This window comes from Melanostigma gelatinosum, assembly GCF_949748355.1.
Source record: "Melanostigma gelatinosum genome assembly, chromosome: 23".
Taxonomy (NCBI): Eukaryota; Metazoa; Chordata; class Actinopteri; order Perciformes; family Zoarcidae; genus Melanostigma; species Melanostigma gelatinosum.
The window spans coordinates 7056654-7083742 of NC_136656.1; the positions used below are offsets into that span (position 1 = coordinate 7056654).

Consider the following 27089-nt stretch of genomic DNA (forward strand, 5'->3'; position numbering starts at 1 on the left):
ACACCAGTTCAATTGCACAAATAGCTAATCAGCCAATCACATGGCAGCAACTCAATGCATTTAGGCATCTAGACGTGGTGGAGACGACTTACTGAAGTTCAAACCGAGCATCAGAATGGGGAAGAAAGGGGATTTCAGTGACTTTAAACGTGGCACGGTTGTTGGTGCCAGACGGGCTGATGAGTCTCGATTTCAGCTGTCACATTCAGATGGTAGGGTCAGAATTTGGCGTAAACAACATGAAAGCATGGATCCATCCGGCCTTGTATCAACGGCTCAGGCTGGTGCTGGTGGTGTAATGGTCTGGGGGATATTTTCTGAGCACACTTTGGGCCCCTTAGTACCAATTGAGCATCGTGTACCCATCTTCTGATGGCTACTTCCAGCAGGATAATGCACCGTGTCACAAAGCTCAAATCATCTCAAACATGACAATGTTGTACTCCAATGGCCGACAAATCTGCAGCAACTGCGTGATGCTATCATGGCAATACAGGAATGTTTCCAACACCTTGTTGAATCTATGCCACCAAAGAATTAAGGCAGTTCTGAAGGCAACAGGGGGTCCAACCCTCGACTAGCAAGGTGTACCTAATAAAGTGGCCGGTGAGTGTACATGTTATTTCAGAAAGGGAATCAGGTCGCAAAATAGTAGAAGTGGCCCTTCAAATGTGTACGTATGTAGTACACAGAAGTTTATATCCATACCTATGAAATGCCACATCCTGTGTTGAAAAGAATGACCTCGCGGCCAAAACATTTTATATATTTAAACCATAAAATCAAGGTTACACATATCTGCATCTTTGATCTGAAGTAGTTGACACTCAAAGCTTTATCAAGTCATTAAAGGTTTATTCAGTCACAAAATGTTTCACAGTTAAAATAAGGACAACCTATAAACTTCCACAAGCATGACAAATAAAAAACTGTTAGAATACAATATAGTACAACGTCTCATATATTAAAGCTAATGTCCGGCTGATGTTCATTCATGAAGCCTTGGGTTTGCGTGCGATCACAGAATTGATCCAATCGATATAGTTCACCACTTTAGTGTAAACACCAGGTTTTCCAGAGCGGCCGCAGCCCTCTCCCCAGCTGATGATCCCATACAGGAAGCTCACGTCATCCCTCTCGCAAGCCAACGGGCCCCCGGAGTCGCCCTGGGGAAACACATAAAGTATCTACAGTTCGTACACATACATGCTGGGATCAAAGCGGAGTCGCACTAAACAGCTGAGTCACGCACTTTCAACCCTAATTCATTCCTAAAAAGTGCACGCTACCCGAGAGGTAAACAGATAACGGAGACATTCCGTGAAAGAGGAAAGGAACTTCAATGTAGTACACACGGCAGGTTGAGTAGCTGCAGACAGACCCTCGCTAACTTCCCTCTGGCTCTTCACTCAGGGGAATCCCTGCTGAGATCTGAAGTGTTGTTCCATTACTCCGATGCCTTGAGTCAACATACTGATACCGGCCAAGGGAGGAGGTCAACAACTATGTGGGCTCTGGGAGTCCATGTCGCCCACAACACTTTATGATCAGTTGTAATGTTCAGAGCAATAAAGGGGGGGGGGGGTATCATTTCATCCCATTAGAAGGGAGCCAAGCCATGGCTTTGTCTTTCAGGGCCATTAATGGAGTGAAGAGATCTCTCCTATTTCAAATGATATGTTTCTATCCTGCCCAGCAGATAGAAGGATACCCCATCATATGCCCTGGCAAGCAGATTATGTCAGTCTGTGATTCATGGTGCATGAGCTGACTTCCACTGTTGGACAACATAATAGCAGTCTGGACACATTCAGTATAGATGGAGGGAACGATGTCTTTCAGGGTGGACGGATGAATTACATGCAACGTGACATTTCTCGGAGCGAAACTTGGGTTAGATACAATAAACAGACCGGATCAAGCAAAAACGTAAAAGAAAAATGTTCCCGACAGTGCCGGTGGTAGCACTTTGTGCTTCGTCATACATTGACGATGAGGAATTGTGAGGACGTAACCACCAACTTGGCGGCCTTGGATTTAATAATCACCGTCTCGGAATGGCTTTCCTACCTGGCAGGCGTCGGCACAGCCGTTGAGCCCCGCGCAAATCATGTCAGCGGTGACATGGTTGCCGTAAACATCTGGCTTCCTACAAGCTTCGTGAGGAATCAGCCTCACTCCGGCCTCCTGCAGACGAGAGTAACCCTCGGCCTCTGTCAGAATACAAGCAGGAATAACGCATCACATGTTAGTATGAACAGGGCCTCAACAACAGTCGAAATCTTTATGTATTGTCATGTATTGTATTAATATGAATGCAGATAGGTGTTATGATGACACGGCCATGATGCCCTCATCACTCACTCTCATGCATGTGTCCCCAGCCGCTAATGGCACAGCAGTAGTCATCAGGGAACGTCATGCTTTTGTCCGGGAGACAGATGGGTCTGATGAACGGGGTTCTCCTCACACAGCGCCCGTCCTGCTTCGCCAGTTTGATCAGGACTGCCAAACACAGAGGACAGACGACGAAGAAGAGCAGTTAAAACGATGAAGCGAGCGGCAGACTCGGAGACTCCGTTGCCCAATGAAAACGACACACCCAGCAGCCCGTGTGTGTGTGTGTGTGTGTTTGTGTGTGTTTGTGCGGGGGAGCACAGGGACACAGCTGCTCAGTGACGCACACACAGCTGTGCACGCAGACTGGGGTCTTTAGTGAGTTTGTGTTTTTCTGAATGGGGACAGGAGGTCTTCTAGTTTACGTGAGTCACTAGTGTGTGTGTGTGTGTGTCCACTTAATGCTTACCAATATCATGTAGCGTTGGGTTAAACACTGAGAACTCTTTTGGAAAGATGTACTCCTGCACTCCAAATGTCCTGGTGTTGGGCCCAGTGACGTTGACATTCTGCTGGCCGAGCACCACTCGAAGCTGAGACTTCAGGGGGCTATAAGGGAAGACACACTGCTGTCAGTCCACGGTGCTCCAAAGTACGTACTACTAATACTCATGTCTGTGAAAACTACCCGCTGAATTTCCTTAAACTTTGATCCCCAGAGGGTGAACCGCGGGGATGCCGCCTCTCTTTTGTCACCAACATTGATTGGCCGTAAAATGCACAAGAAATATGGAAACCTAATGAGCAGATTCCCATTAAATATATCTCGTACATGGATGCTCCCCAGAGGATGAACCCTCCCCATGTCGGACCTGATTTAATGATCTCTTTCCCTCGGGACAAATATCAACACTTTCAGACCCAAGACTCTAATCACAGCTCAATCTCGAGCACGTTGTTCGTTATGTTCTGTGTGTTTGTACTGAGGTGTGTAAGGAACACTGTGGACTCTTGTTCTGCTTTCATTCGTCCAATCAAGTCCCAGCTGATACTGAATCCGTTTAGCAGTGACAGCATGTTTAGAAGAAAGCCTTGCAGGTATTATGGTCTGTATCCTTTTTTTTTAAAACCCTGAAAAAACTACTTTCAATCACTGCTGTTGGTGTCCAATTCAATGATGTCATGATTTAGCTCTTTGAACTTGAGCAGTGACAACAGATGCCTGTTTGCTGGCATCAAAGGGGAAATGTGTGCACTTGCATGTAAACAGCATCTGCGCGTGAGACGTTTTTAGGTTTTCCTCGAACTGGATGTCTAAATATAGGGCGTTCATGATGCTGAGGAGTCAAAGCCTTTGAATCACGTGCCATGTTCAGCTGCAAAGGTCAGAAAATGCTCCCCTCTGATCTATGAACGATTAGGTTTCTTGCTGACTCAAACTGAGCGCTTTCAGTCTTTTACACACAGGCCGAAAAGAGCTCCCAAGAACATGTCTTTTTTTTTCTGTCCCAAAGTTTCAGAGCGCACTTGGCTACTACAAAACCGTTGCCTTTTCTGCAAGTGACATCAATGCAAATACAAGCCTGAAGTGCACCCAGGACATACTTGCGGAAGAAGCAGTGAGCTGCAGAGACGATCCAGCAAGAAGAGACCAGGGTGCCGGCGCAGAAGTCCGATTTTCCGATATAAATGGCTGCTATCCAGGGGTGAGTACCCGGCAGAGCAGAGTTCCCGCCCATTATCCGGCCCCTGGCTACCGATAACCTCTTCTTGTGCTTTTTGCCGCACACATGCTTTTTGGTGGTTTTGGAGGGGTTGGGTCTTTTAATGGCGGGCAGGACATTAAACGGCATAATCCTTCGAGAAGAAGCTGCGTGAAGAAAAAAAACATTAAAATGCGTGATTATCTCAGACTTAGTGGCATTAATGCGACTACAAACTACAACTTCTAAACAGGAATTAGAACTACAACAACTATATTTTGCTACCACACTCCCTAGGATACCTCTTCTGAATGCTTTCGTGATTGTCGCTGGCTCATTCTCCCTTGCAAGAAAGCACAAACAAAAGGGTAGCAGAGCAACCCCGTGCTTTAAATCACATGTTGTGGATTCTGTGCATACCCCTGGCATCATGACAACTGCGCCAAATCCCACTCGCTACGTAAACAATTGGCAGCACCTGACGTGACATGTTGATTGAGGGTGAGTCATGCCTTATGCCTTCATCTCATCGAGCCCACGTTATTAAAAACAAGCTCTGCCAAAAACCAGTCAGCTTGGCTGAATTCCACGTTTTTTGGAGCAGCGTGACTCCACACAGCAGCTGTAGTCTCCGCCCGTCTTTATCATAAATGCTGGATTTCTGATTAAAAGTCGAGGCGTTTATCGAGGCGTCGAGAGGTTTCTGAATTTGACCCTGAATGAGTCATATGACCGAGGCAGAGAATAAAGATATTGAATGATGCAGTGGCCTTCGTGAATCGTCTTAGCTTTTCATTCCTGATAATAAAAAACATGTTTTAGCTTCGACTTACCTCAACAATGAGGCCGAGAAGAACCAAGGCCGGTAATCAATGGAAAGAACGGAGTGAATGCACGACTTCTTTCGCAAACGATGAAAGCAACATCAAGCTGTTATATCTGGCCAATCTAACAGATGTGTCATGCTTTACCAACAGGGAAGAGCATCGCTGTATATCGATGCAGCAGTTCAGTGATGGAACCAACTACACGACAAAAAGAAAACTCCTTTGCTGCCCGTTTACTCACACACAGGCATCACACAGGAGGGGACGTCGCAGTACTCCCAGGAGATGGCGCCGTCATTTAGTGTGTAGCACCACGGCCTCTTGTCCTTATCTGGGTTTCTACACACACACACACACACACACACACACACACACACACACACACACACTTGGCTTAAAGTTTCACTGAGCTGCAATGTGAAACTTTCCCGGCAATAAAACGTGTGTGCTAGTGTGTTTGATTTTCTTTGAAGTTTGGGACATTTGTGGTGCGCATGCCATATGGCTGCTGGGTAGTCATAGCAACAACGAATGAGGAAAGCTGGAAGAGGAGCGAATGTGGAGTAGATTAGTTGTTTTTTTTACGATACACAGGCTGGATTCATGTGCTTCTTTAATGCTCATGGTGGTTGTATGGTTGCCTCTGAGCTGCCCCAGCAGGCGGCTCTGCTAGCTCACGCTAAGCCCGTCGCTACCGCAGCAAACCGCAAGATCAACACAACGTCTCCTCAAACCAGAAGCGGCCTTCGCCTGTCATGTTGCTGGCTACCAGAATTAGCGGGACGTCCCAACACACACCTGCAGTAGGCGTGCTCCCCGAGGCCCTTGAGGGGCGAGGCGACCACCGTTCCCACGTGGAGCTCGTTGTACAGCAGGTCCGAGTTCCACGCCACGCACCTGGCGCCGGACACCGTGGTGCCCACCAGCCCTCTGTAATCTGTGCCCCTGCTGTTATAGCACTCGGTCTCCGGCTCTGCACACACACACACACACACATACACAAACCACAGGCGGAAACAGACAAAACAAAAAATGTCTCAAGCATGTTTCGATTTCGCAGTACAACGCAAATATGTAAACAATATGAATGCAATCAGACGGATGATGATGATGGATATCTTGCTTTCATACAAAAACAAACTCTCTGCAGACCAACCGAGCGCAGCTTGCCCATGTCTTCTCCTGCCACCATTAATCAAACCCATTGTCACGCACACACGTGCATGAACACGCATACATTACGAATAACACCACAGTCCTGCTTTTTACTCACCGAAGCTGCAGTACGGCCCGCTGTGGCCGCGTCGGCAGTTGCACACTTCCTTGCCGGTGGCTGTGATCAGTCGACACGTTCCGTCATTCTGACAAGGGTTTGAACGGCACGCTGGGGACACAGAGGGAAACCAGGTCACACATACATACTCTATATTTCCACAAAAAGCTTTATATCCGAATATGTCTGGTTTACAAATGGTTTAAACCCGGAAGAGAGTCGTACACACAACACTCACATATCGTAAATGGCAAATCTAGCTCTGTTTTTGGTCTCTACCAACTCGCGAGGGAAATATCTGGCTCTAGCATAGCGTCGTTTTCAGCCGCAGCAGTCAGCTGTTTTCAACAAAAAAAAGCTCTAATAAACTGACGTGTGCGCCACCAAACAGCAGACAGACAAAGCTACTAGCTGGTAAACGCGGAGGAGCGTTTAGCAGCTAAAGAGACAGATCTTTCCCTCAGAAGTTGCTCTGCTGGTTGGGGAAATGAGAAACTGTGACAAAAAACAGGTTTCGGCTCAGCGAGGATGAAACCACCTCACTGCCGTTCTCTTTTATAAATGCCCGTGAAGATCTCCCCCCAGACACATGGAGATGAAAGCACCTTACGGACCCATGGGGTGTGTCCTAAAACACCATTCCTGAGTCACAGTGAGTCATATAATCTGTCTTTTCTTCGCTGGCTTAGTCGTGTAACTATGGCGCTGTGATCAAAGAGAATAAGCATGTCTCCGGGCTGGAAGGAGACCTGACACGTATGAAAAAGCTTGTGAAATCAAAAAAGAAAAAAAGCATAAAGACGTCATTCCTCAGAGAGCGCTAATCTACATTCATCAGTCAGTATTTTACACACACATCCCCTTATTGGGTTTCACTCTCACCTCAACAAAAAGCAGACCACAGAGCAAAAACAAGACACAACTGAAGCAGAACAGCAGCTGAAAGCACATCTTACTTGTGTAGCGAACTCTTTCGCACTTGATTTCCCCCGCCACACATGTGCACTGTTCCACATTACGGAGGTGAATTCGTCCCCAAGACTCTCCGGTGTCGTAATAGCGCAGGTGTGCGGTTTCATAGCACCTCTCTGAAAAGCCGACACAGACGCATAAAAAAGCATGAGGGTGGAAATGCGAGAGGAGATTGAGGAGCTCAATGGAGCGTGCCGAGCAAAGATGGGCTGATGCTCTGCAAGCTTCTTTCGAAGTGGAAACGTGTTTGTGTGTCTTTTTTTGTGTTTTGCTTTTTGTTTGATTGTGAGCAATTTAAATGACTTTGAACGTAGAGTGAAACCGCTTTGGAGACGACGTCTCTGAAACGAGCGAAGGGAGTTAAGACAGGACAGAAGTCGAGCGTCAAATTTCATTCCTGATCTTGGAAATCATATTTGGCAAAAAAAAAAAAAAGAATCAAATTCAAGAGAAGACATCGTTTGAATATTGCCCGTGTGATTTCATTATATTGCAAAGCATGTCACATTTAGGACTTTTCTAAATAAACATCATGAAGCTGATGATGGAGTTTGTAATTTGCCGGCAGGGACTTTTGTTTCCTTCGGCAGCTGTCAGGTGATTGGCAGCCAAATGTGCACAATGATATGAAAACACTGAACTCGGGCACAATGAAAACATGACTGCAGAGAGAATCTGACAAAACAAAAACAAACAAAAACACATGTTGGAAGGATACCCATGACAACAACAACGGTGGTATTATATAAAATAATCACAACAATCCTAAATTGTACCTACTCTGCTCACAGAGTGTGCCAGTGAAGCTCTCAGGACAGGAGCACTCAAAGCGTCCGTGTGGGACCAGCATGCAGACGCCTCCATTCTGACACGGGCTCACCTGACATGGATCTGTGATCCTGCGTGACGTGTGGACAAAAACTGAAACAGGCCAACGGAGAAGACAGTTACAGGATGAACAACGCAGGATCAGGATTGATGGTGTTTAGTGAACTGACCCTCTGGCTGAGTTGTCTCCGGTGCACAGAAGCCCCACTGCCGGTCACGGTCAAAGTTACTCGTGAGGGAGCACCTGCAACAGAAGAGACAGAAATAGATCACAGTCACCAGCTCGTCGCCTGGATTACAAATGGAAGGAACATTGGCATTGTTGGCCAATAGGACCGTATTTTAAACTGTCAGAGATCTCTCCATTTAACGCCATCCTGAGGAATATTCAGTGATAACACATTGATTTGTCTGAATATTTAATATGTTTATATTGTGACATAAAACTACTTGTACCATGAGAGGGGATTTTTTTATCCACCTCTAAATGACATATTTCAACAGGCTGCTCGAACAATCGGAAATGCTGCACTATTTGAGGTCCAGTTTTATTCTGAGAAAAAAAAAGGGAAAATCTTTCTGAAGCATTAGCTCCCTAACTCCGTCAATCATCCACTACTTTAACCAAAGTAACGTCAGCAGACTCCTCGCTCACTGCATCTGCGGTACATAATCACAAACCTATCATGACGCTGAGCTCGTGAGCACATCACATAAACACGCAGAGTCACATTGTGTTTACTTTGTGTTGGTGGACCAGATATAATTACATTGATGCTGCTCCAACTTGCTGCTGGCAGCCACCCATGTCCTCTCAATTCCAAGGAATGATGACTGGAAAGCCCTTCAGCAAGTCTCTCAAAATAATCCAATAAAAGGATGATTTTGCAAGTAAAAATGCACCGTGATGGTTTAACTGTGACAGCTGTTTATCTACCCTCAGGATAAACTGCAGGAAGTCGTAAAAGTGTTATAAACTACCGCCATCGTCACAGTTTAAGATGGATGTTCTACATTCTATCTTATGTCACCTTTAAAATCTGGTTATAATAACGTCATAGTACCATATTCTAGTTGGGGGCACGCAAATCATTATAAGGCCCATCAACGCTTCATCAATGAGCAATTTACTGAAGCGAATGAGCTCCTTAACCTCATTAAATCGAACTTTTTGGGGCGAGTCATACAAACACCTGTGACGCAACACCTGCGGTCTGTGTGACAGAGACGTAGACAAGGTGTGTAGCTTATGAGCGGGCGTCTGAATGAAAACCAAATATGACGACGCAGCACTTCTACCTGTCAAGGGTTGCGAGACGTCTCTTGTGGAAGTCGAAGTGTGTGGTAACCTCGTGTGGCAACGCACGCGTTAGTGGTTTGTGTAACCAAAACAGCGGAGCCAGATGGGCCGGCTAATATGTGGACTCACCATGGTTTTGAGGATAGGATGGTGAGGCAGTGATGATGAATCCTTCCACCCTGACGAAATGGGAATTTACATTCTTTGTCCGTTGTTGTGAGAACTGGCAGCAGAGCAAAACAAACAAAAGAAAACACAGCTTGTTATTTTCAATGAACACAGATGGGCAAACACACAAAAGAGGGAAATCACAAACTGTTTCCCCCCTGCACCTCACGCACAAAGACTTCTTTGACTTTGTACATAGCTCTGATCAGAGGACAATAAATCCATGATCCTCTTCTTGATTCGCTAAATCGTCACAATCAGAAAAGGTTTATTGCCAAGTGTGTTTGCACATACGAGCAATTTGACTTGGTGACAAAGTAGCATGAAATCTGAAACTAAAAACATGACAATTCACAACAGAATATGAAAAAACAAAGAAATATGTTATGTTATTAAATAGATCATCAAGTCATGCTCCCACATGTTTTAGCTTTATGTTGCACCACTAACTTTCTCTGTTACTTCAGCTGGAAATGCATCCCATTCACTGCCAGTTCAACGTGCTCCCTCCTTTTTCCTCTAAATCAAACATACGACTGAGGTCGAAACCTACCTTTCCGGTTCTCCCTGACCGGCTCTTTGAAGATGACTCTTTCATACGAAGGGACTAATATGCGCTGAAATCAGGGAAGATACGTTATTGCACTTTTTCTTGGTTTTAGCGCACGCAAAATGGATGAAAAAGACGCGCAAGGCGTGCGTAAGAAGGGTACAACTTACCGCCCGTGTAGTGAAAACACAAGGTAGAAAAAGTAAAATAAAGTATGCCATCATGGAAGTTTGCATCTGCTGGTCCCTGGTGTCCGGAGAAACTTGCTTCCAGGAGTCGGAAGAGGTGTCTGTGTGCCTGTCACGTTATATCAGTAAGTTTCCGAGTCCTCAGTCTGGTTTTGGTCATAGGGAACGTGGGAAACCCTGCAAGTATTATCCTGTTCCTCACAATTCCAAGCTGTATTGAGTAAACCCGTTGCGTCATTGGGCTTGTCTATCTGTGAGGCATCCTATGTCCCGGCTGGTGTTCCCTGACGCCCACGGTGTATCATTGTGAGGACAAACCCAAATTTCCAGAGGCAGAGGCGGCTCATGGTGCTGCAGGATCCCTCCTCTCCAGCGTCGAGGTCCGTGTAACGTTAACGCGTTACTCCGGTGACTATTCATGTTACTTTTTTGCCAGGGTCACATAGCGCTTTTAAATGAGTTTAAGATGTTTAACATTAACATTTAAGAGTTTAACATTAACATTCTGGTTGTTGTCGTTTTTTTAAAAACGGTTTTTGTTGATAAAGCTGTTTGTATAAACAATGTCTACTTTTGACAGGTAGCGACAGTGAATATAACTGTCAGCTAATGGGGCTAACGCAAATTAAGCTATTAGTAGCGATTAACGTTAGCATGCTAAGCTAGTTAGCATATACACTAAGTTAGTTAGGTATGAGAAATACCTTAACTTAGACATAACAAAGCGATTTGCGGGTTTATAACAAAAACATTACATTAAATAACATGTCTAACATTAAAGCATGACAGAGGATTAAGCTAATACCGAACGATTTAGGGTTAAATACTGAAATCAATCGCATTAGTCTTTAGCTAACGTTAATTCCACAGGGAGTTCAGTTTTGTGACATTCTACATGAAACCTCTCGTTATTTTTGCATGCTTAGCAGTTAGCTTAAAGTATGATGAGCTCACTAAGTACTTAGTAGCTAACAAAACGTGGTTGGCTAACGTTAGTTAGCTAGCTAACAAAACGTTAGCCTGCCATTTAACTGTTGCTAAAACGTCGACCTGTCAGAGCATGTGACCCAGGCTGAAGTAGCTAACGTTACAACAAGAGGTGTTACTTGGGATTTAGTTTAAGTGCTCAAACAGGTTGAAGTCGCTCTCTATGTCGCACTACACAGTGCCTAAGCGGCTATGGGACCTGGCAGAGAAGCAGTCTAGACATGAAAACATCCACAGGTGGGTCATTAGTAGTGATGGCGAGATGAAGCCTCATGAGGCATCGAACCACTTCAGCCAATTGGTTCGAGAAAGAGTTCATTTCTCGAAGCTTCATGTGCACACGATACCACCTACTGGCCAAGTGTATAATCACAGGCAGCTGTATCTGAACCACATAATGTGATGCATTGAATTTTGTGTCTGTTATGGCTGTTGGGAATGACTGAATTACAAAAATGTATGACCAAATCATTTCTGTACATAAATTATCACATATGTGCATAATAAAATATTTTTTTAATGTATTCTGTGTGTGTACATTTTCCCAAAATGGTAGTATCATGATATGGCAGGTTGTGTAATAATGTTATTATGTCACTTTAGGAAAATGGCATGGGCTTAAGCAGGCAGAGGACAGTGAAAGTGCTTGTGGAACTAGGAAGAGGGGACTAAATATGCTTGTGTAACTTGGACAGTGATGTAAGTTACAGGACAGGGGACATTTTATTCATTTGTATTCAGAAATAACAGTTTCTCAACAGTTTTTGGTTTTAAACGATTCCTTTTTTTTGACACAACCTCTCCGGCCTTTGAAAACACCCTTTCACAGGGTACAGAAGATGCTGGCGTGCACAAAAACGCAAGAGCAACTCTATATCAATTTTGATACAGGAATTTTTGCCTCTCCCAGTACTCCAGAGGCAAAATCTGTACCACTTCCCGAAGCAGTCACGTGGTACAGCCGGGCAGCGAGGCTTCGGACGTCATCATTTATGGCTCCTCCCCTAAATGAAGCAAGCCTCAATACGCACTTCGAGGAAACGCCCCCTCCATTACTCGACACACGCTTCGAAGCGTCGGCACATCTCGTAACATCACCAGTCATTAGGCTAAAGATAAAATAAGTCCATTTTGGGGGTGTATCAAGGAGTTGTAAGGAAAAAGCTACTGTTCTAAGTTAATGAAGAATTCAACAATGACAGTGCCTTTGAAAAAGGGAAGTAGGAAAGTGAAGGGCCCAACCCTCTCACATGCCCCATGTGTTGTCAGCATTCTAGCAGTAACATGCTGTGTCAAGACTAACCCCATAGTCTAACCTCTAATTTCCACCATCTGTAATAATCTCCCCAGATGCTGAGCTAAAAATACAAAGAGGAGGCTGTACGACTGAACAGCATGTCGACATTGGACAACAACGTGTTTCCAAAGAGGAAATTGTTCAACTAAGACAACCATTTCTGTTAATTATTGGCATTTCTGACTAACTTAGCAAACACATTTAGCTGGCCAAATATGACAAGTAGGAGAATGCAGAGCTTTTTAGACAAGGGGGGGCTAGAGGTTAGGATGGGATATACCAGAATTAATCATATACATGTAACAAAAGAGAAGAGCGTCAGTTTTGTTGGAATTTACAGCCATGAAAGCTTTTTAATCATTTAACATGTGGACAACCTCAAAACCACAGAAGCAGGAAGTACAGGCAACAAAGGTACCGTCAGTATCTGCAAAACATAGGAATGATATCGAGGAAATATTTAAATATGCATTAAAAGTGTGATTTGCCTCCCCTTTGATCCTTAAAACAGAGTCCTGTCTAGCTTATGGTCCAACAAAAGTGGGTACCGCTTTCTAATAGGGCAAGAGTTGTTTGAGAAAAAATTCAAACTCAAGGTTCACTCACTAGCTTTTTTTTTTTAGCTTTCAACTGCATCTCACAGCCTTCCTCAGCATAAGACGAGCTGGAAAAGATAGTAGGTGGACATTAAGTCAAACTTCATCAATACTATTAGTTGTAATTAACAGCTTCATTAATGGTTAATCCCTTGGCTTGTATTGTTAGCTAACATAACTTACTTTTTAGTTATATAGCTATTTAATTAATTTTGAAGGTTTATTAGAAAGTAAAGACTTAATAAAAACGATAAATAAACCCACTAATCACAACTTGTAAACCATTTGCAATATATGCTTTACTTAGAAAGTAGTACCCAAAAGTTCATTCCCGGCTTCTTCCATGGTTGTCCTTGGTCTAACATGGCTCTTAATACAATTGCTTTGTACGTCATCATCAAACTAAACCATAACAAAAACATGTCACTGTCTAAAAATCACAACCAGTACTAAAAATCAACAAGAACACGCCAGAATTCGTAACAAATATACAATATCTATCACTGTAATATAGATTTTTTTTCTTCATTTTTTTTTTTTTGGAGTGTACATGCAGTCCATCGTTCAACAAATTCCCTTTCGAAAAGACAGTGCCTCAGGCTGAAAAAGTGCAGCAGTGGGGTGAGGGTGGGGGGGTCCCTTTAGACAATCGTGGCCTTGTAGAGGTCCGTCTTGCAGTCCTTGCCCTCCGGTGCGTTGCGGCCGTTCTGGGGCATCTGGGTACTCCTCAGCTTGCTCTGGCACTGCCGCAGCTCAGCGACGTAGCCCTGGAAGCTCAGGCTGAGCTCAGAGTCCTCTCCCTGGGATGTTTCGTGCGTCCTCTCCTCCAGGTGAACCCCCTCCACATCCATCACCTCCTGAACCGTCTGTGCAGCGTCGGCTCCGTCGGTGGGGGATTTGGTGTCCGCGTTTGGGTTTGTTCCTTCAGAGATACAGACAGACAAGGAAGATTTAAGAGGAGTTGTTGCATGAAGGACGGCCATGGTTGACTATTTATGAGCGTGGTCACTATGAGTTATCCCTTTCACATCGTAACTTCATCCATTGTTTGTGTAGAAATGTTGATGACTTCAGCTTTAAACAAGCAAATTAAAACAGGCAAACAATCTTGCTATCAAAAATATGTTGTTATATAATGGTGACTAAATATAGGTACAAAAAATGGTCCCATCTCTGTGCAGCTTTGACTCACATGGACCTGCAGGCCTCCTCATTAGACTGCATGATGACCAGATGCTTAGCATGAACGTATGAGACTTCAGAGGATCTAAGAAAATGGAAACGCTGTCACCCATGGCGTGGGTGCGCATGCATTTTAGCTCTACGCCGCTCAAGTGAACACATCAGTTTCATATGCGGGCGTAATCGGACAACTGTACAGCTGTGTTATGCATGTGGACCCCGTTTGTCCCCGTCTTCTCATGCCAGTGCACTCAGGCGGCTGCGAACCCAAGTTTCCGGGATGCAGGCATTACGGGTTATGACGACGGATAAACTCTCAACTTCTCATGTGAACCCTGTGGCCCCTCAGACTCTAAACACAGAGGCCCGAGTTACTCAAACACGGAACTTCAACACACAGACTCTCCTAGCTCTGCTGACTGTGATTCACTGCTGTTCAGTGCAGATGTAAACACAGCCTGTGAGCGCCAACAGCTGACCTTACACGGACCCTCAGCCACACAGCGACTTCAACCACCGAGGGGATCGCCAAAGATATTCAGGGGCTTTTCAGCAACTGTCACGGTCTTGTCTGAAGTTCAAGGACATGGTCCTGACATGTGTTTGGCAGTTAATTCGAATTTAAATATATAATATTAAATATTTTGTATAGTTGATACATCAACATGAATCTATCACAGGGTTTTTCCGCAGGATGTGATTTATTGACGCTGGTATGCAGAGTGGCAAGGTGACTCATGTCGTTAAATTGGGCTTTGTCGAACTCAAAACGAATTGTGCTTTCGACATCATGAATGTATTCATCAATCCATTCTTGGCCCCTACTCTCATCCACTCTCTGCACCCGCGGTTCCCAACCTGGGTACCAGGACCCCTCAAGGAGTCGCAAGAGAGATTTTAAGGACAATGAGATGATTTTAGGCAATACGAAAAATCCTTCATCACCTGCAATTTGTTTATAATTGCAACTCTCCTGTGAAATACTAGATTTTACCTCTTCAGGCTTACAAAATGTATTTTTATTTTTTTTTAAAGTTCAGCAAAATATAAAAAGTAAAAATCCCTTCTTGACTCAGGTCTTAATTGCTCATGAAAATAGTTCACCTTCGTCAGTTAACTTCCCTGCTTTATAAAGGCTCCCAAGTAGGACTGTAACTTATTTTTGCTTAATTATTTAAATAGTTGACTATCCTACTGTAACCCTTGCGCCACCACACCAATAGTTTTATTTACAAGAAATGGCTCAGCATCACGTTGAGATAGTTCAAACATGCCTGGTTTTGCAAACTCTCATCTCTGGAAGAAGGGAAACTCCAATGCGATGCATTCATTTTAAATTCTATGGATCAATCCGCACCTCTTGCCTTCTCTACATTATTTACCCAAAACCTTTTCTCAAACATGTGCTCTCTCTGCTATGACGTGGAAACACAATGTTAAACACACCGTGTCACCGCGTCTCCCGTGGAGAGTCTCGTCCACAGGCACGTCAGCAGCCGGGTGCTGAGACGGACCAGCCAGACTGGAACGGACCCAGCTACAGTCCTCACTGAGGCCGACTGCCAAAAGAGCCGCGTGGAGCCCTCCTCTGACCGCCAGATGTACGACAACGCTGGCCCAGGGTCAGAGGCTGCCAGCTTCGAGAGCTGACACAGAGACAGAGAGCCTGATGGTCCCTCAGGTCAGGTGTGCCGAGTCATTACAGAGCACTGTGTGTAGATAGAATGACTGTCCCATGTACTCCCAGGAGTACTTGAATCTTCTCGTATTGGGCCAAAACTTTCCTCTGAATTAAAGCCTTCAGTAGAGGGGGAAAGGAAACTTAATTTCTACAATTTATTAATATTACTGAGCATGAAACTAAAAGCTCATGGCCGTGAGTTCAAATCAGTCCTATGAATGGAGTTACACTGTGTGATGTCGCCCTCTAGTGGGCGGCCTCATCCCCACCAACCGGGCCTGCTGACCCAACGCTTGCCAGAGAGGTGATTAGGACATGATTGTGGTAACAACGGGCAGCAGTTCTCAGTTCTGGTCCTCTGGATACAGACCAGAGGCCTTTTGGTTTTGATTTCAGCAGTCTTAACTCTGGGATAATTCACACTTGATATGCCGAGTAAATGCAACTACCTGTAGGGCTAGAGGCACTCTGGGTACTCAGACTGTGCCTTAGAGCCACTGCTTTAGATGCAAATGCTTAAACTGATGTCAGGGTATAATGGTTTTTAGTCCAAAAGAAATTGCACCCCCTAAAAGAAATCGGTGAGGTCTATAAACACATTTTCTTGTGCTCCTTAAATGCATTCATGAGTTTGATGACTTTGCAGTACAATCAGAGGAAACAAAAGAGTCATAGTATTTTTTTGAAGGAGCTTATTTCTCATATGAAGAACATTTATCCGGACTTAGTCCTCTGCGTTTCTTTCGTCCTTTATTGTTTATGGCACAGTGGCAGTGATGTCTGAGGAAGATGTCGATCCGCCTCATCAGCAATTATTTATTCCCTCGTAACAGCAGAGGGCGTCCGTTTAACAGCGATACAATCTGTCAATGGACGTGTGCAGCGGCTGGAATCAAGCAGATTGACGCAGTAAAAAGAGCACAACTGCTCCTGAACCCCTGTTAACTTGACGGCCTGTCACTTATTCAGTGGGTGGTTTGTCTCGTAAAACACATTATTAAGCCCGTGAGCATGACTTTCCACTGGAATTTTAAAAAGTAACAACTTCATAAAGTCTCTAAAAAGAGTGGCGGCGTGTTAACTTGGATCCCTCACAGACTCAGAGTTAGAGAGAGATATACAGGCCTGAATCACAGCTCTGCTTCTATTATAGCTGGTGGGAGAAAGGGAGAGATGGAGAGAAATAGGATGGGAGATAGCAAACAGTGACAGTTTCTATCTGGAGCTCAAGTCAACTCGTGGATAAGGTTACCATGGCGCACAGGTGGTGGGAAGAATCAGGCTGATGCCCTTAGCAACCAGAGAAGAGGAGCTCCGATCCTTCCTCGCCGTCGTGTGTAACAGACCGTACATTAAAAGCCTTTCAACACAAGGCAGTAAGCTCAGAGCGAACATGCTCGTGCACCTTCGATGACGTGCTTTGAAGTGCGAGGGACCCGTCAGCTTTGTTGTTGGCGAACACGTAGAGCGCGATTATTTTCTCTTCCTGTAGAGTTCACAGGGTTTCAAAAGAAGCTTTCCTGGGATAAAAAAAAACAACGTGTGTTGCCTCTAATTGGATATCTGAAGACAGAAAGCTTTTGGCCTCAGTTGATGTATTCTGCTGTAGAAAAAACCCATCACCATCACGAATCAATTCACCACTTCATTGTGTACATTATGTAAGAAACAAACACAGTGGAGGAGTGTGTGTGTGTGACATGGATGGGGAAATAGAAAATGAGATCCATCTGCGGGAGATGATGATGATCTAGCACTCCATACACAAAGAGTCGACACACAACGGCAAGCTTTGAAAACACAAGTTTGAAAGAAGACGGACTCAAACGGACCCCGAAACGCCACGCTTAAGGCAACACACGACAGAGCGGTGACCCCGTCTGATAACACCGAGCAGGTGGAGCAAGCGGCGTTTTAACGAGGCCTCACAAACACCGACACACTGAGCAATCTGAGCAGAACACACACACACACACACACAGCGAGCGGCGACACACAGAAAAGTACACAAAGGAGTGGGAGCTGATGAGAGCAGAAAGCCACAGGATAAGAGTGAGACAGAGCTGAGGGAGAAAGGGGAGGAGGCATGCGGAGGAGGAGGATGAGGAGGAGGAAGGCGGGGGAGAAAACTGAGCTCACAAACGTGTAAAAAGACAGACGAGAGTGATTTACAATTCTAACATTTATTAGATCTACTCAATCACAGGTACAGAGTTCATTGGCAGTGATTATCTACAACAGGCATCTAGCGAGAGGGAGTGAATGACCCGGATAGAGGATGACGGGCAATTCAACAATGTCACCAGCGCTAAGGAGCACTTGTCCTCCGGTGACGAATTATTTTCGCCATTGCTCAATTTGCCGACACCATTTAATGACTCACTGGTTTGAGAGATACACAAAAAAAAGAAGAAGAAAAAAGAAGCTTTTTGACATTGTTGAATTGCTCTTAACTTGAGATGGTGGGATGGAGAGGAACACAGTATTTATATTGTACTGACTGTCAGCAGCCACAGGTCCAACACTGTAAAACAATTGCATGGGTCTGGTTTGCTGCGATGTTTTTTTTTCTAATTGCACATAATGAACCCGTATGCCAGGAAACACAGCTGCTAATCGCATCACTTCCAGTTGTTCTCAATTCACCGACTGCAGCGCTGTCGAATAGTGTTCATTAATCTGTATGCACTACGCATATATTATTAATATCCACACGCTCTGCAAATCAGTTACATCAGCATTCTCAGGCACCCAAAAACGACAAAATAAACTGAATATCTAACCGGAGTGAAGTCATCCCAGTCATGTGGCGAACCCCGACAATTTGTGGCGTGGGAAGTGACATCCAAGTAAACGTTGCTCACTGAACAAAATATACACATCGGTATTTACAAGACGAGATCTGAGTGTAACGAGGATCAATCACACACATGCTTTGCTAAGATTAATAAAACAAAATCAGTTTAAATGAATGGCAAACTGAGAAAGAGTCAGTATCAATTTGTCATTAAAGTGCATCAGAGTCAGTGTAGAGGGAGTTTAATGGTGAAGGTGGTCGGGTTGAGACCACCGGTTGGGGGGGGGTAGCGCACGCATGCACGCATGCACATACCACACACACGCAAACACACGGAGCACTGGTTTATTACACTGTAGAAGTACCTGAAGTGGACTTTCCCTTTCCACCCGCGTCTTGAGACCGGGGGCAGGGTGGTGGCGGTGGGGTGAAGTTGGCTTCGGGCAGGCTGCTGTTGAAGGACTGCATGGGGAACGGCGATGGAGGCAGCAGGGTGCTGTTGGGGCTGCTGATGTCGCCCTCCCCCACGAGAGTCAGGTCGCTGTGGGCGTCCTCCTCGACGGTGCGGAGGATCGGCCGGGTGTCCAAGGGCCGGGGGATGGGGGAGAGGTGGGTGCCAAAGGTCGAGTGGCGAGGAGGGGGCATCAGGCACCGCCTGGTCCCGGAGTGTCTGTTGGCGCTGGAGCTGAGGGAGGAGTCCAGGCTCTCCGAGCGAAGGCCGGCGGTGAGGGCCCCCCGCAAGGAGACGCCGTTCTCCCGACTTTGTTTCAGGGAGTCCGGAGTGGAGCAGGCCAGGTTAGAGGAGGTGGAGCAGGAGGAGGTGGGTGGGACTAGGCGCAGGAAGTCGGGAAGCACCAGGTGTTCTTTGCTCAGGAGTCCGCGCTGGTCGTTGGCTCGGGAGCTCTGCGCCCGGCTCAGCAGCTCAAAGAATTCTGCAACACAGATCAAACAGGTTCCCTCACTTAGACTTTCCAAATAGGTGAGCGCCTGGAAGGAAATGATTAGTTGAGGGTGTTAACATTCAGCGTAGCATCCTCACACCTGACGGGGAAAGCAAAGCAAAGCAAAGCTCAGAAATCCACCAATAAGTCAAAGAAAGAGAGAAAGAAGGACATTTACCTTCAGCTTCATCTATATTAATCTTTTTCTGTTTTCTCTTTTCCCCTGGGAGTGCTGAGTCTGGTCCACTTGCTCTCAGGGAAAAGTCCTTTGGTGTTGACCTCTCATCTCCCTGCAGATGCAACAATAACAATGCAATCTGTTAGGGGATGGGGGGGAGGAGGAGGAGGGGGGGGCATAAAGGGGAGGCTAAGCATGAGCTGCAGAGCACCCTACTGAGCAGAGTGCCCGGATTTACTGACACCCTCGCGTAAAAGATGAGCCATCTGCTGGCTCTCCGCGTCTTTACCGACCTTGCTAGCGTCCAGACCGAGTGCTATCTGCCTACGTACGGTGCAATAACTCACGCATGGAAAGGGAGCAAGTGAAGTCAGCCACAGGCAGCGTTAGGCCAAGGGATACAAACAAATCGGGAACCCACCAACTCAAAGCTTGTCAAAAGATTGTAAATGTTAATCAGGGTGAATGTGGGATGTTGCATAAGCGGCGCAGCAGCGGAAAGGGACAAGACACCACAGCGGGACATTTTTAAGCAGCATATATATGAGAATAAAGATGTCGGGAGTACTTACTGTGGCAGAAAAACTTCGACTTGGAGGGTGGTTTTTTAGGGAGGACGACTTAGATTTGTCTATTTGAAAAGAGAGCCGGAGAGAGATGTACAAGAAAATGAATCATCAGGCTGAGAAATTAGTGAGACAAAAATGAGAGGAGAGGACATTTTAGAAACCGTTGTTTACAAGTTCCAGTCGTTAAAACAACTTTTCATATTTAAAATTGAAATAAGTTCTTGTTTGCTTTTGTCAGTTTGTAATATTTAGCGTTGATATTGTCCTGCAGTGTGTTTGATGGTCTTACCTTTCCCTGAAGCTGGGTCGATTCGATCCAACACAACTCGTAGGCCATCCAAGCTCGATATGGGGGCGCCCAGGTCCAAAGGCTCCGTTTCGCCGCTCTGAAACGAAACACAAATCGATGGTCAACACGTTGCAATCTTCACCTGTTGTGCAGAAGTCTAAATATGGAATAATTCGTCTTAGTATGACGAGCACATGGCTGATATCTGAGTTCACGAGCCTTTGTTTAATTTATAAACTATTCCTCAGCTCTGGACGACTGTATAATACTGTTATAATGCCTGAAAACCCACAGGACTAAAATAAAATCTTCTGGCAGGCGTCTCGGGGAGGAGTTGGCATGTTTAAGGAGTGTCGTCATTCTTAATTATAGCCCCGGTGCTCCATCTTCGGAGGCTGAGTCACAGCGCTAACCACCGTGTACAGATGGAAAAGGATGCGGTCGCTTCCCTCCCCTGACCATGACACTCCACCCTGTGGCACTGTCACACACTACACAGGCTGCTCCCCGGACACACACGGAAGCTTCAACAAAATAGATTAAGGCATCGTAGCCACCGGGGACGACTTACTACTTTGGCCACAAGATCGCTGAGGTGGAGGCCGTATTTGGCCACCACGGGACGCAGGACCTCGGTGACTGGTTTGGTGGGTTTGGCTTTCAGCCCCACGGAGCGGTTAATGGGTACCAGGTCCAATCTAGGAGCAGAGAAAGAGCACAAGCAAATGTCAGAGCAGACATGAAAGTATGGACAGAATAGGTGGCTTTCAAAAGAAATTGACAGATCCGGCAAACTTTGATGAATTATTCATACCTGAACAAAGTCCGCTTCTCCACTCGCAACTCTCGAGAGCTGAGGGTCATGCAGTCTTGGTCCAACACCAAAGGCTGTGAGGAAAAACAATAAAACTACCCATTAGCAACACATTAAGCTCCAGTAAAACCAAAACCAAAACACTACATACTGTACATATCGTCCACTTTTAGAATTAGAAATCTTTTCAATTGAATTCAGCTTTTTTTCACCCAAGTTCGAACAATAACGCATGTGTAAATGGCGAGTGAAGAGGAGCTCGCAGCAGCTGTTTTTTAGCATGAATCGGTCGTTTCCCTCACCTTCTCCCCTCCCACCAGGAAGAGGTCAACAGCAGCCATGTTGATGCTGATGCTCTGACAGAGACCTTGGAGGACTTCCCTTATGGAGGCGCCGGGCCGAAGGCTGATTGAAGAGCAGGAACCGTTGGGCAGCACCACGCTGCATTGTTTGGGGGAACGCTCCCACACCGAGTGGCGATTATCAGACTACGGAAGCAAGATTTGGGAGAAAAAAAAAAAAAAAAAGAGTAAAGATCTGGATTATGGCTTTTAAAGTGTTAACGATACACGGATTCAGTTGAAATTGTAGCTCGTTGTTCTCTACTCTCTGATCTATGCCGTCCACAAACAAACAATGAGTGGGCTGTTCAACCTGCAACCTGTTACGATGACTTCATCAGACACAGGGCTCTGTGTTGCCATGGTGATCTGTCCAGAGGAATCTTACCTCAATCTTGCCGGCAGAGCAGGAAGTGGCCATCTCCAGACTGGTACCGGACGACAAGGAGCCCTGGGACTCCCTCCGCCCATTACTGCCCGAGTAGTCTGCACAAAACCGCACAGAGGAGGATGAACTCGTGCAGATAAGAGACACCAGCGCTCTACGAGCATTAAAAGCACACGTACGATCTGTAACACCAAGCGAGCGGCAAGCTGTAGCACGACTTACGGTGCGGCTACATTTACGTTGAAGCACCGGTGTGATATTTGGCTCAATTTAGCAAGAAATCACATGATTGAAATGGAGATAATTAAGATGGTGTCAAAAGTGTGCTGTCTGCAATGTTTTGTACACCAGAATGACTACTTTCAGAGAATATTTACAAACAAAGAAATGAATTTCCGCAAAGCTTGAAAGTGTAAAAACAAATCTGAGAATGACATAAAAGTCAATTGAAGCCTTTAAAACAAGACCAACTTTAAGCTATAATTTGATGTTATAATAATCAAAATCCCAAACGATGGTTTCAGAATCAATACTTCATTTTGGTATTTTGCCACCTTAAAAACGTTGGCCCTTTGCGGACAACACCCTCTCCAGCGGGTCAAAATGCCAGAGTTTCAACAAGTATGTTTCTGCTCGTGTAGCAGGACTGTGTATGCAATACTTTGAGGACTGCGGCGCAGCTGTGTTTCTACGTGCCTCCCCCGCATAGAGTTCATGGCAACCCTGGAGCTGACAGCGATTTTGGTGTCTAGTTCAAGGACACATCAGCACTTTGGAAGTTTGTGTGTGGCAAAAAAAAAAAACTTTCAAAACTGTAACCAGAAGGCAACCGGCTTGTTGATCAGATTCTTACCGAGGTTAATGTCTCCTATGTCCTTCTTCTTCGGGCCCTTCCCAAAGCTCCTGTTGCGTGACCACGAGAAGAAGATGCTGCGTTTCTTGTCAGCGCTCTCATCCCGGCTTTCTTCAGTCGGGGATCTCCCGGACCGCTGCTTTCTGGCCTCCTGTCGGTCGGAGAACAAAAAAAAAACAACAAAAAGATTTGAACTCTCGTACCGGTACGGCGAGCGAAGGACCAGTGGCTTTGACACAGTCGAAAAGCAATCGCGGCACCTTTTTGGGAGTGGAGAGGGCCGAGCGGTCAGAGGTGGCGCTGTGCTTCGAGGGCGCGGGACTGCAGGGAATCTGGTACGGGTCCGGCAGGGGTCGGCCGTCCACCTCGGCACGCATGCACTCCTTGTAAAGGGAGGACTTGAGGAATCGCGAATAACTGTCAAACTTCATCAGGTTGAAGATCTGTCGACGTAAAGAGGAAGTGTTTGTGAGTAAATCAAAACAATGAAAGCGACGGAGAGGTAGAGGTAAGAGACACACGAGGGTCAAAAATAAGGGGTTGAGGAAGCGAAAATGACACCCGGACAGAAACAAGAGAGACGAAACTACTCGTGTTAACATATGGTTACAGCTGATGTTATGACAGATCTCAACAGTGAGCGTTTTTAATCATGCTCGTGCGCAGCCTGAAAATATACAGAACACTGACTGCGTGTCTATGTGTCAGTGTGTAGAGGACGCGCTAGATTCTCCGTGGGCGTACGCCAGTTTGTGTTTATCACTCTTGTAAAGGCTCGGGGCCCTTTCGTAAACAAACCCAGATGGCCACCGAAGAAAACCCAATATGCTCGGGCAAAGTGACTAAAGGCTAGATGAGAAGCAAACCCCCTACTGTCAAGAGAAGCGTCTCCATCTTCAGTGTGAATACAGAACAACTCAACGCGCGTGTAAAGCCCCCCTGAGGCATTTGTGATGTTGAACATTGTAAATACACTTGAAAGTCGAAATGAACCAAAGACAAAAGCCAAATATTTAAAGAAACAATGTCTGTGTTCGGAGACGAGCTAACTACTGGGACTGTCTTGTTGGTACCTGTAGCTGCTGCGTCTTGAACATGTCGGGCCGCGGGGAGGTGAGCACGTCGTCGGCCAGCTGGGCTTGGCTGTCGATGTTGACCGGCATCGTGGCCTTGCTGGACAGGAAGCTGTTGTAGATCTCGCCCGCTCTCTGGCCCAGCTGCAGGACAGAGAGTTTGGATGATGGAGAATTTAAAGACCAAAACGTACTATTTTTATGGATATATTTTACATATCACATAAGCATCCAGATGTAATTTAATGTGCCCTTTGTAAATAGTGGCGACATCACTGTGATTCTAACAGAGAATTAAAAAACGTACGTATACCGGTACATATATTTTATCTACCCCATCCAAGCCTCTAAGGTTATTCAAATTCTACAACTTGAGGGAAGGAAAACTCACTTGATATTAAATCTGAGAGGAGAAGCCACACAGACTTTATTTTGTTTTGACGGTTTTATTTACCTGCAAATAGGTTGGGAACCATTCCAATCCGTGTGTGTGTTTGTAGCAATGGGATTTGCCTCATACTGTGTGGACTTACCTGCTTTTTATCAGCTGCAGGGACATGACTGAAGTATTCGCAGGCCTGCCAGAACAAGATGTTCTCCTCGCTGAATTCTTTCTTGAGAAATTCCTGTGGAAGTCACACGGCGCAAGAGTTTCTATACGATCTCAAACTCATTCTCTCTCTCATATCGTTCCAGCGCAAGTGTTGTCGAGAGCAGTAGTGAGGCAAGAAAAAAAAAAGCGATTGGGTGTGATGTTGCGAACAGGATTGGTGTAAAGCGTAGGCGTGGGATAAGTGTAGGCGCGTAGCTCTGATCGGCGCTGAGGGGAGGTGAGGAGCGAGGTGGTTCTGGGACGCCACAACTTAGCGTTGAGCCTCCTGAAAGTGGTGTGGGCTAAAATTCAAAGACACATCTTTTATGTGGGAGGTAACATAAATGAGGTGCCTGTGCTCAGAAAGGTTGGACATTGAGAAGTGGTTCTGAACTCGAACCTGTTCCAAATCTATATAAACCTAGGATTTGTCAAAAAAAAAAAAATAAAGTGCTTTCCAACTGCTGTCAACTCTCCAAAGTCTGGCAATGATTGAGAAAAACATACAACTAAATGTAACAGAAGAGCACTACGCACGAGTAAAACAAGTGTAAAACTAAAGAGGGTATTTTTCGTCAGGCTTCAGTAAGAAACAGAATTAAAAAGCAAAAATCAATAAAATCCAAACAACACTTCCTGCTCGCCCACTTTCTTTTACTCTTAAACCTGAAGCACCGAGACGCTTCACGCTGCTGGTTTTTGACAACACTTTTCGGTTCAGTTTGACGGGATTCAATCAATCTCGGACACTTTTTTTGTTTCCTTACCGAGAAGTAGCGCACACCCACTGGATCCTGGAGGAGGCGTTCGAAGCAGGCGGCCCAGCTGGCCACGCGCTGCTCCGGAACCCCTCGGAGGCTGCCTGCTCCTGGGAGACTGCCATTGCTGTTCAGGCTGCTCTGGCTGCAGCATCCCTGCAACTGGACTCCACTATAGTCTGCAAGACGGAGGAAAAAGGTTAGTGGGCTCCTACGTTAACGGGTAATCCGAGCCAGAGGGAACGTTGGAGCAATTCTGCTGTGTGCCCTGCAGCATTTTTGTGTTTTTCGTTAATTTTATCTGAGGAGGAAAACACAGCTTTCATAGAGATTTTTTATATCTTCAAAAGCAGACACATTTGAGTTTTGGCGATCGTGTAAGCGAATCTGTTCATCAGATTCGGGTTCTACACCTAAAACTCTCACTACGGCCTTGTCAACACTTTGCTTCAGAGTGCAGGGAACGACGTACGAGTTGTCAGCAATCTGATGAAAGCCGTGACCCTGTTGGAGTTAAGAGAGGGAAGAACTTGCCATAAAATGGTCTGGACAAAATGGGGAGCCAAGAGGTGGCCTGTATCGGCTCCAAACATAATTACAAACAGAAAGTGGATAAGGCTATTCAGTGAAGGTCAAGGGAAGGAAGGAAAGCTGATGGCTCTTCACTCCCACCGGTAAATGTCACAAAATAAGTGAAAGTGAAAGTTCAAAATGCACAAAGTGCTTGCACATCCTCATCTTGTCGACAAGGAGCAGGGAGGATTCACAAATCGGTGCAGTTCAAAAGCACTGTAAATAGTACATGACGTCACCAACAGTCTTTCAGAATATTACTACGGTGGCCTCGACATGACCTTTTTAAAAGCAGTATATCTCAGCAAGCAGTCCATCTGTCTTTAGTGTGTGAGAGATTTGCTTTCTTACAATCGGGCCAAATGGCTGGTTTCCCCTGGGGCCTCTGGAAGTCCCTGTCTAAAGTTTGCTGACAAGCCATTTGTTTGGACTTGTTGTTAATGTGTTAGTGTGGAGGCTTTGGGAGACGCGTTTACCACGTTGTGTGGCGCTCGGTTAATGAGATGGCTTTGGAAAGCAAACTGTCTGCATCCACGGTGCCCTTCCTCGGTCAGCCTGTTAACAAATGTTCTTAACAAACGGCAATGAAAGGACCAGACAGCGTGCGCGCCGGCCCCGACTGTAACCCCAAACACGCTCAGCAAACAGCCTCTGTTAATGAGGCACGCTGCTGCCTACAGTACAGCATCCTCACTGACTTAGTGTTGTTACACCAGTTGTATTGAGCAACTACGGAGTTCTGAGTCGAGTAGAAAATGAGAAATAAAAAAAAAATGCACTGCAAGCTGGAAAAGATCAAACAGCTCCACCGTTTTAGTTGAAAGAAAAACAATGATGAAGAAAAAGCCTTCAAATCTCGTCGCTCTTGTGATTTAATTCAGTTTTAAGAGTTCCACTTCGACGGCTGGCGGTATTTTCCACGCTTCACATCAAATACTCCTGTTTAGATTCTTCCATAAGAGTGTTTTAAAGTAAGTAGTAACAAAAGGTAATTGTACTCACCGCCATCTGAGGAAGCAGCCGACTGAAAGAGA

At 45.6% G+C, this 27089-nt stretch overlaps 2 protein-coding genes across 3 annotated transcripts in view; both read right to left on the reverse strand.

The window, feature by feature from the left end:
* Positions 1-840: 840 nt before the first annotated feature.
* Positions 841-10386, reverse strand: hgfac (HGF activator). The gene is made up of 14 exons (XM_079295723.1): positions 10129-10386; positions 9962-10025; positions 9370-9463; positions 8111-8184; positions 7893-8033; positions 7097-7228; positions 6141-6251; positions 5666-5840; positions 5109-5206; positions 3943-4207; positions 2807-2946; positions 2365-2505; positions 2071-2213; positions 841-1166 (listed from the first exon to the last, which is right to left on the reverse strand). The coding sequence occupies exons 1-14, from the start codon at positions 10192-10194 to the stop codon at positions 993-995; spliced, it is 1818 nt and encodes a 605-aa protein (XP_079151849.1). The 5' UTR covers positions 10195-10386; the 3' UTR covers positions 841-992.
* A 2470-nt stretch (positions 10387-12856) lies between these two features.
* rgs12a (regulator of G protein signaling 12a) overlaps positions 12857-27089 on the reverse strand; it is a 30329-nt gene continuing 16096 nt past the window's right edge. Inside the window, exons 4-18 of one of the 2 annotated variants that reach the window (XM_079295417.1) lie at positions 27058-27079; positions 25492-25661; positions 24666-24758; positions 24133-24276; positions 23320-23502; positions 23060-23210; positions 22207-22304; positions 21780-21965; positions 21478-21551; positions 21235-21361; positions 20664-20760; positions 20378-20436; positions 19806-19917; positions 19052-19618; positions 12857-13948 (exon numbers count right to left, since the gene is read on the reverse strand). In XM_079295417.1, the coding sequence (XP_079151543.1) occupies positions 13668-13948; positions 19052-19618; positions 19806-19917; positions 20378-20436; positions 20664-20760; positions 21235-21361; positions 21478-21551; positions 21780-21965; positions 22207-22304; positions 23060-23210; positions 23320-23502; positions 24133-24276; positions 24666-24758; positions 25492-25661; positions 27058-27079 (2364 nt within the window). In that variant the 3' untranslated portion in view covers positions 12857-13667. The remainder of the gene's footprint in view (positions 13949-19051; positions 19619-19805; positions 19918-20377; positions 20437-20663; positions 20761-21234; positions 21362-21477; positions 21552-21779; positions 21966-22206; positions 22305-23059; positions 23211-23319; positions 23503-24132; positions 24277-24665; positions 24759-25491; positions 25662-27057; positions 27080-27089) is intronic. The other variant, XM_079295418.1, reaches the window with a different exon arrangement.

Coding starts and splice junctions, on each gene's coding strand:
- hgfac (XM_079295723.1), bottom strand. CDS start 10,194: ATGCAAACTTCCATGATGGCATACTTTATTTTACTTTTTCTACCTTGT. Junction 5,841..6,140: donor CGGGCCGTACTGCAGCTTCG/GTGAGTAAAAAG, acceptor GTGTGTGTGCAG/AGCCGGAGACCGAGTGCTAT. Junction 2,947..3,942: donor GCTCACTGCTTCTTCCGCAA/GTATGTCCTGGG, acceptor CTTCCCTTATAG/CCCCCTGAAGTCTCAGCTTC.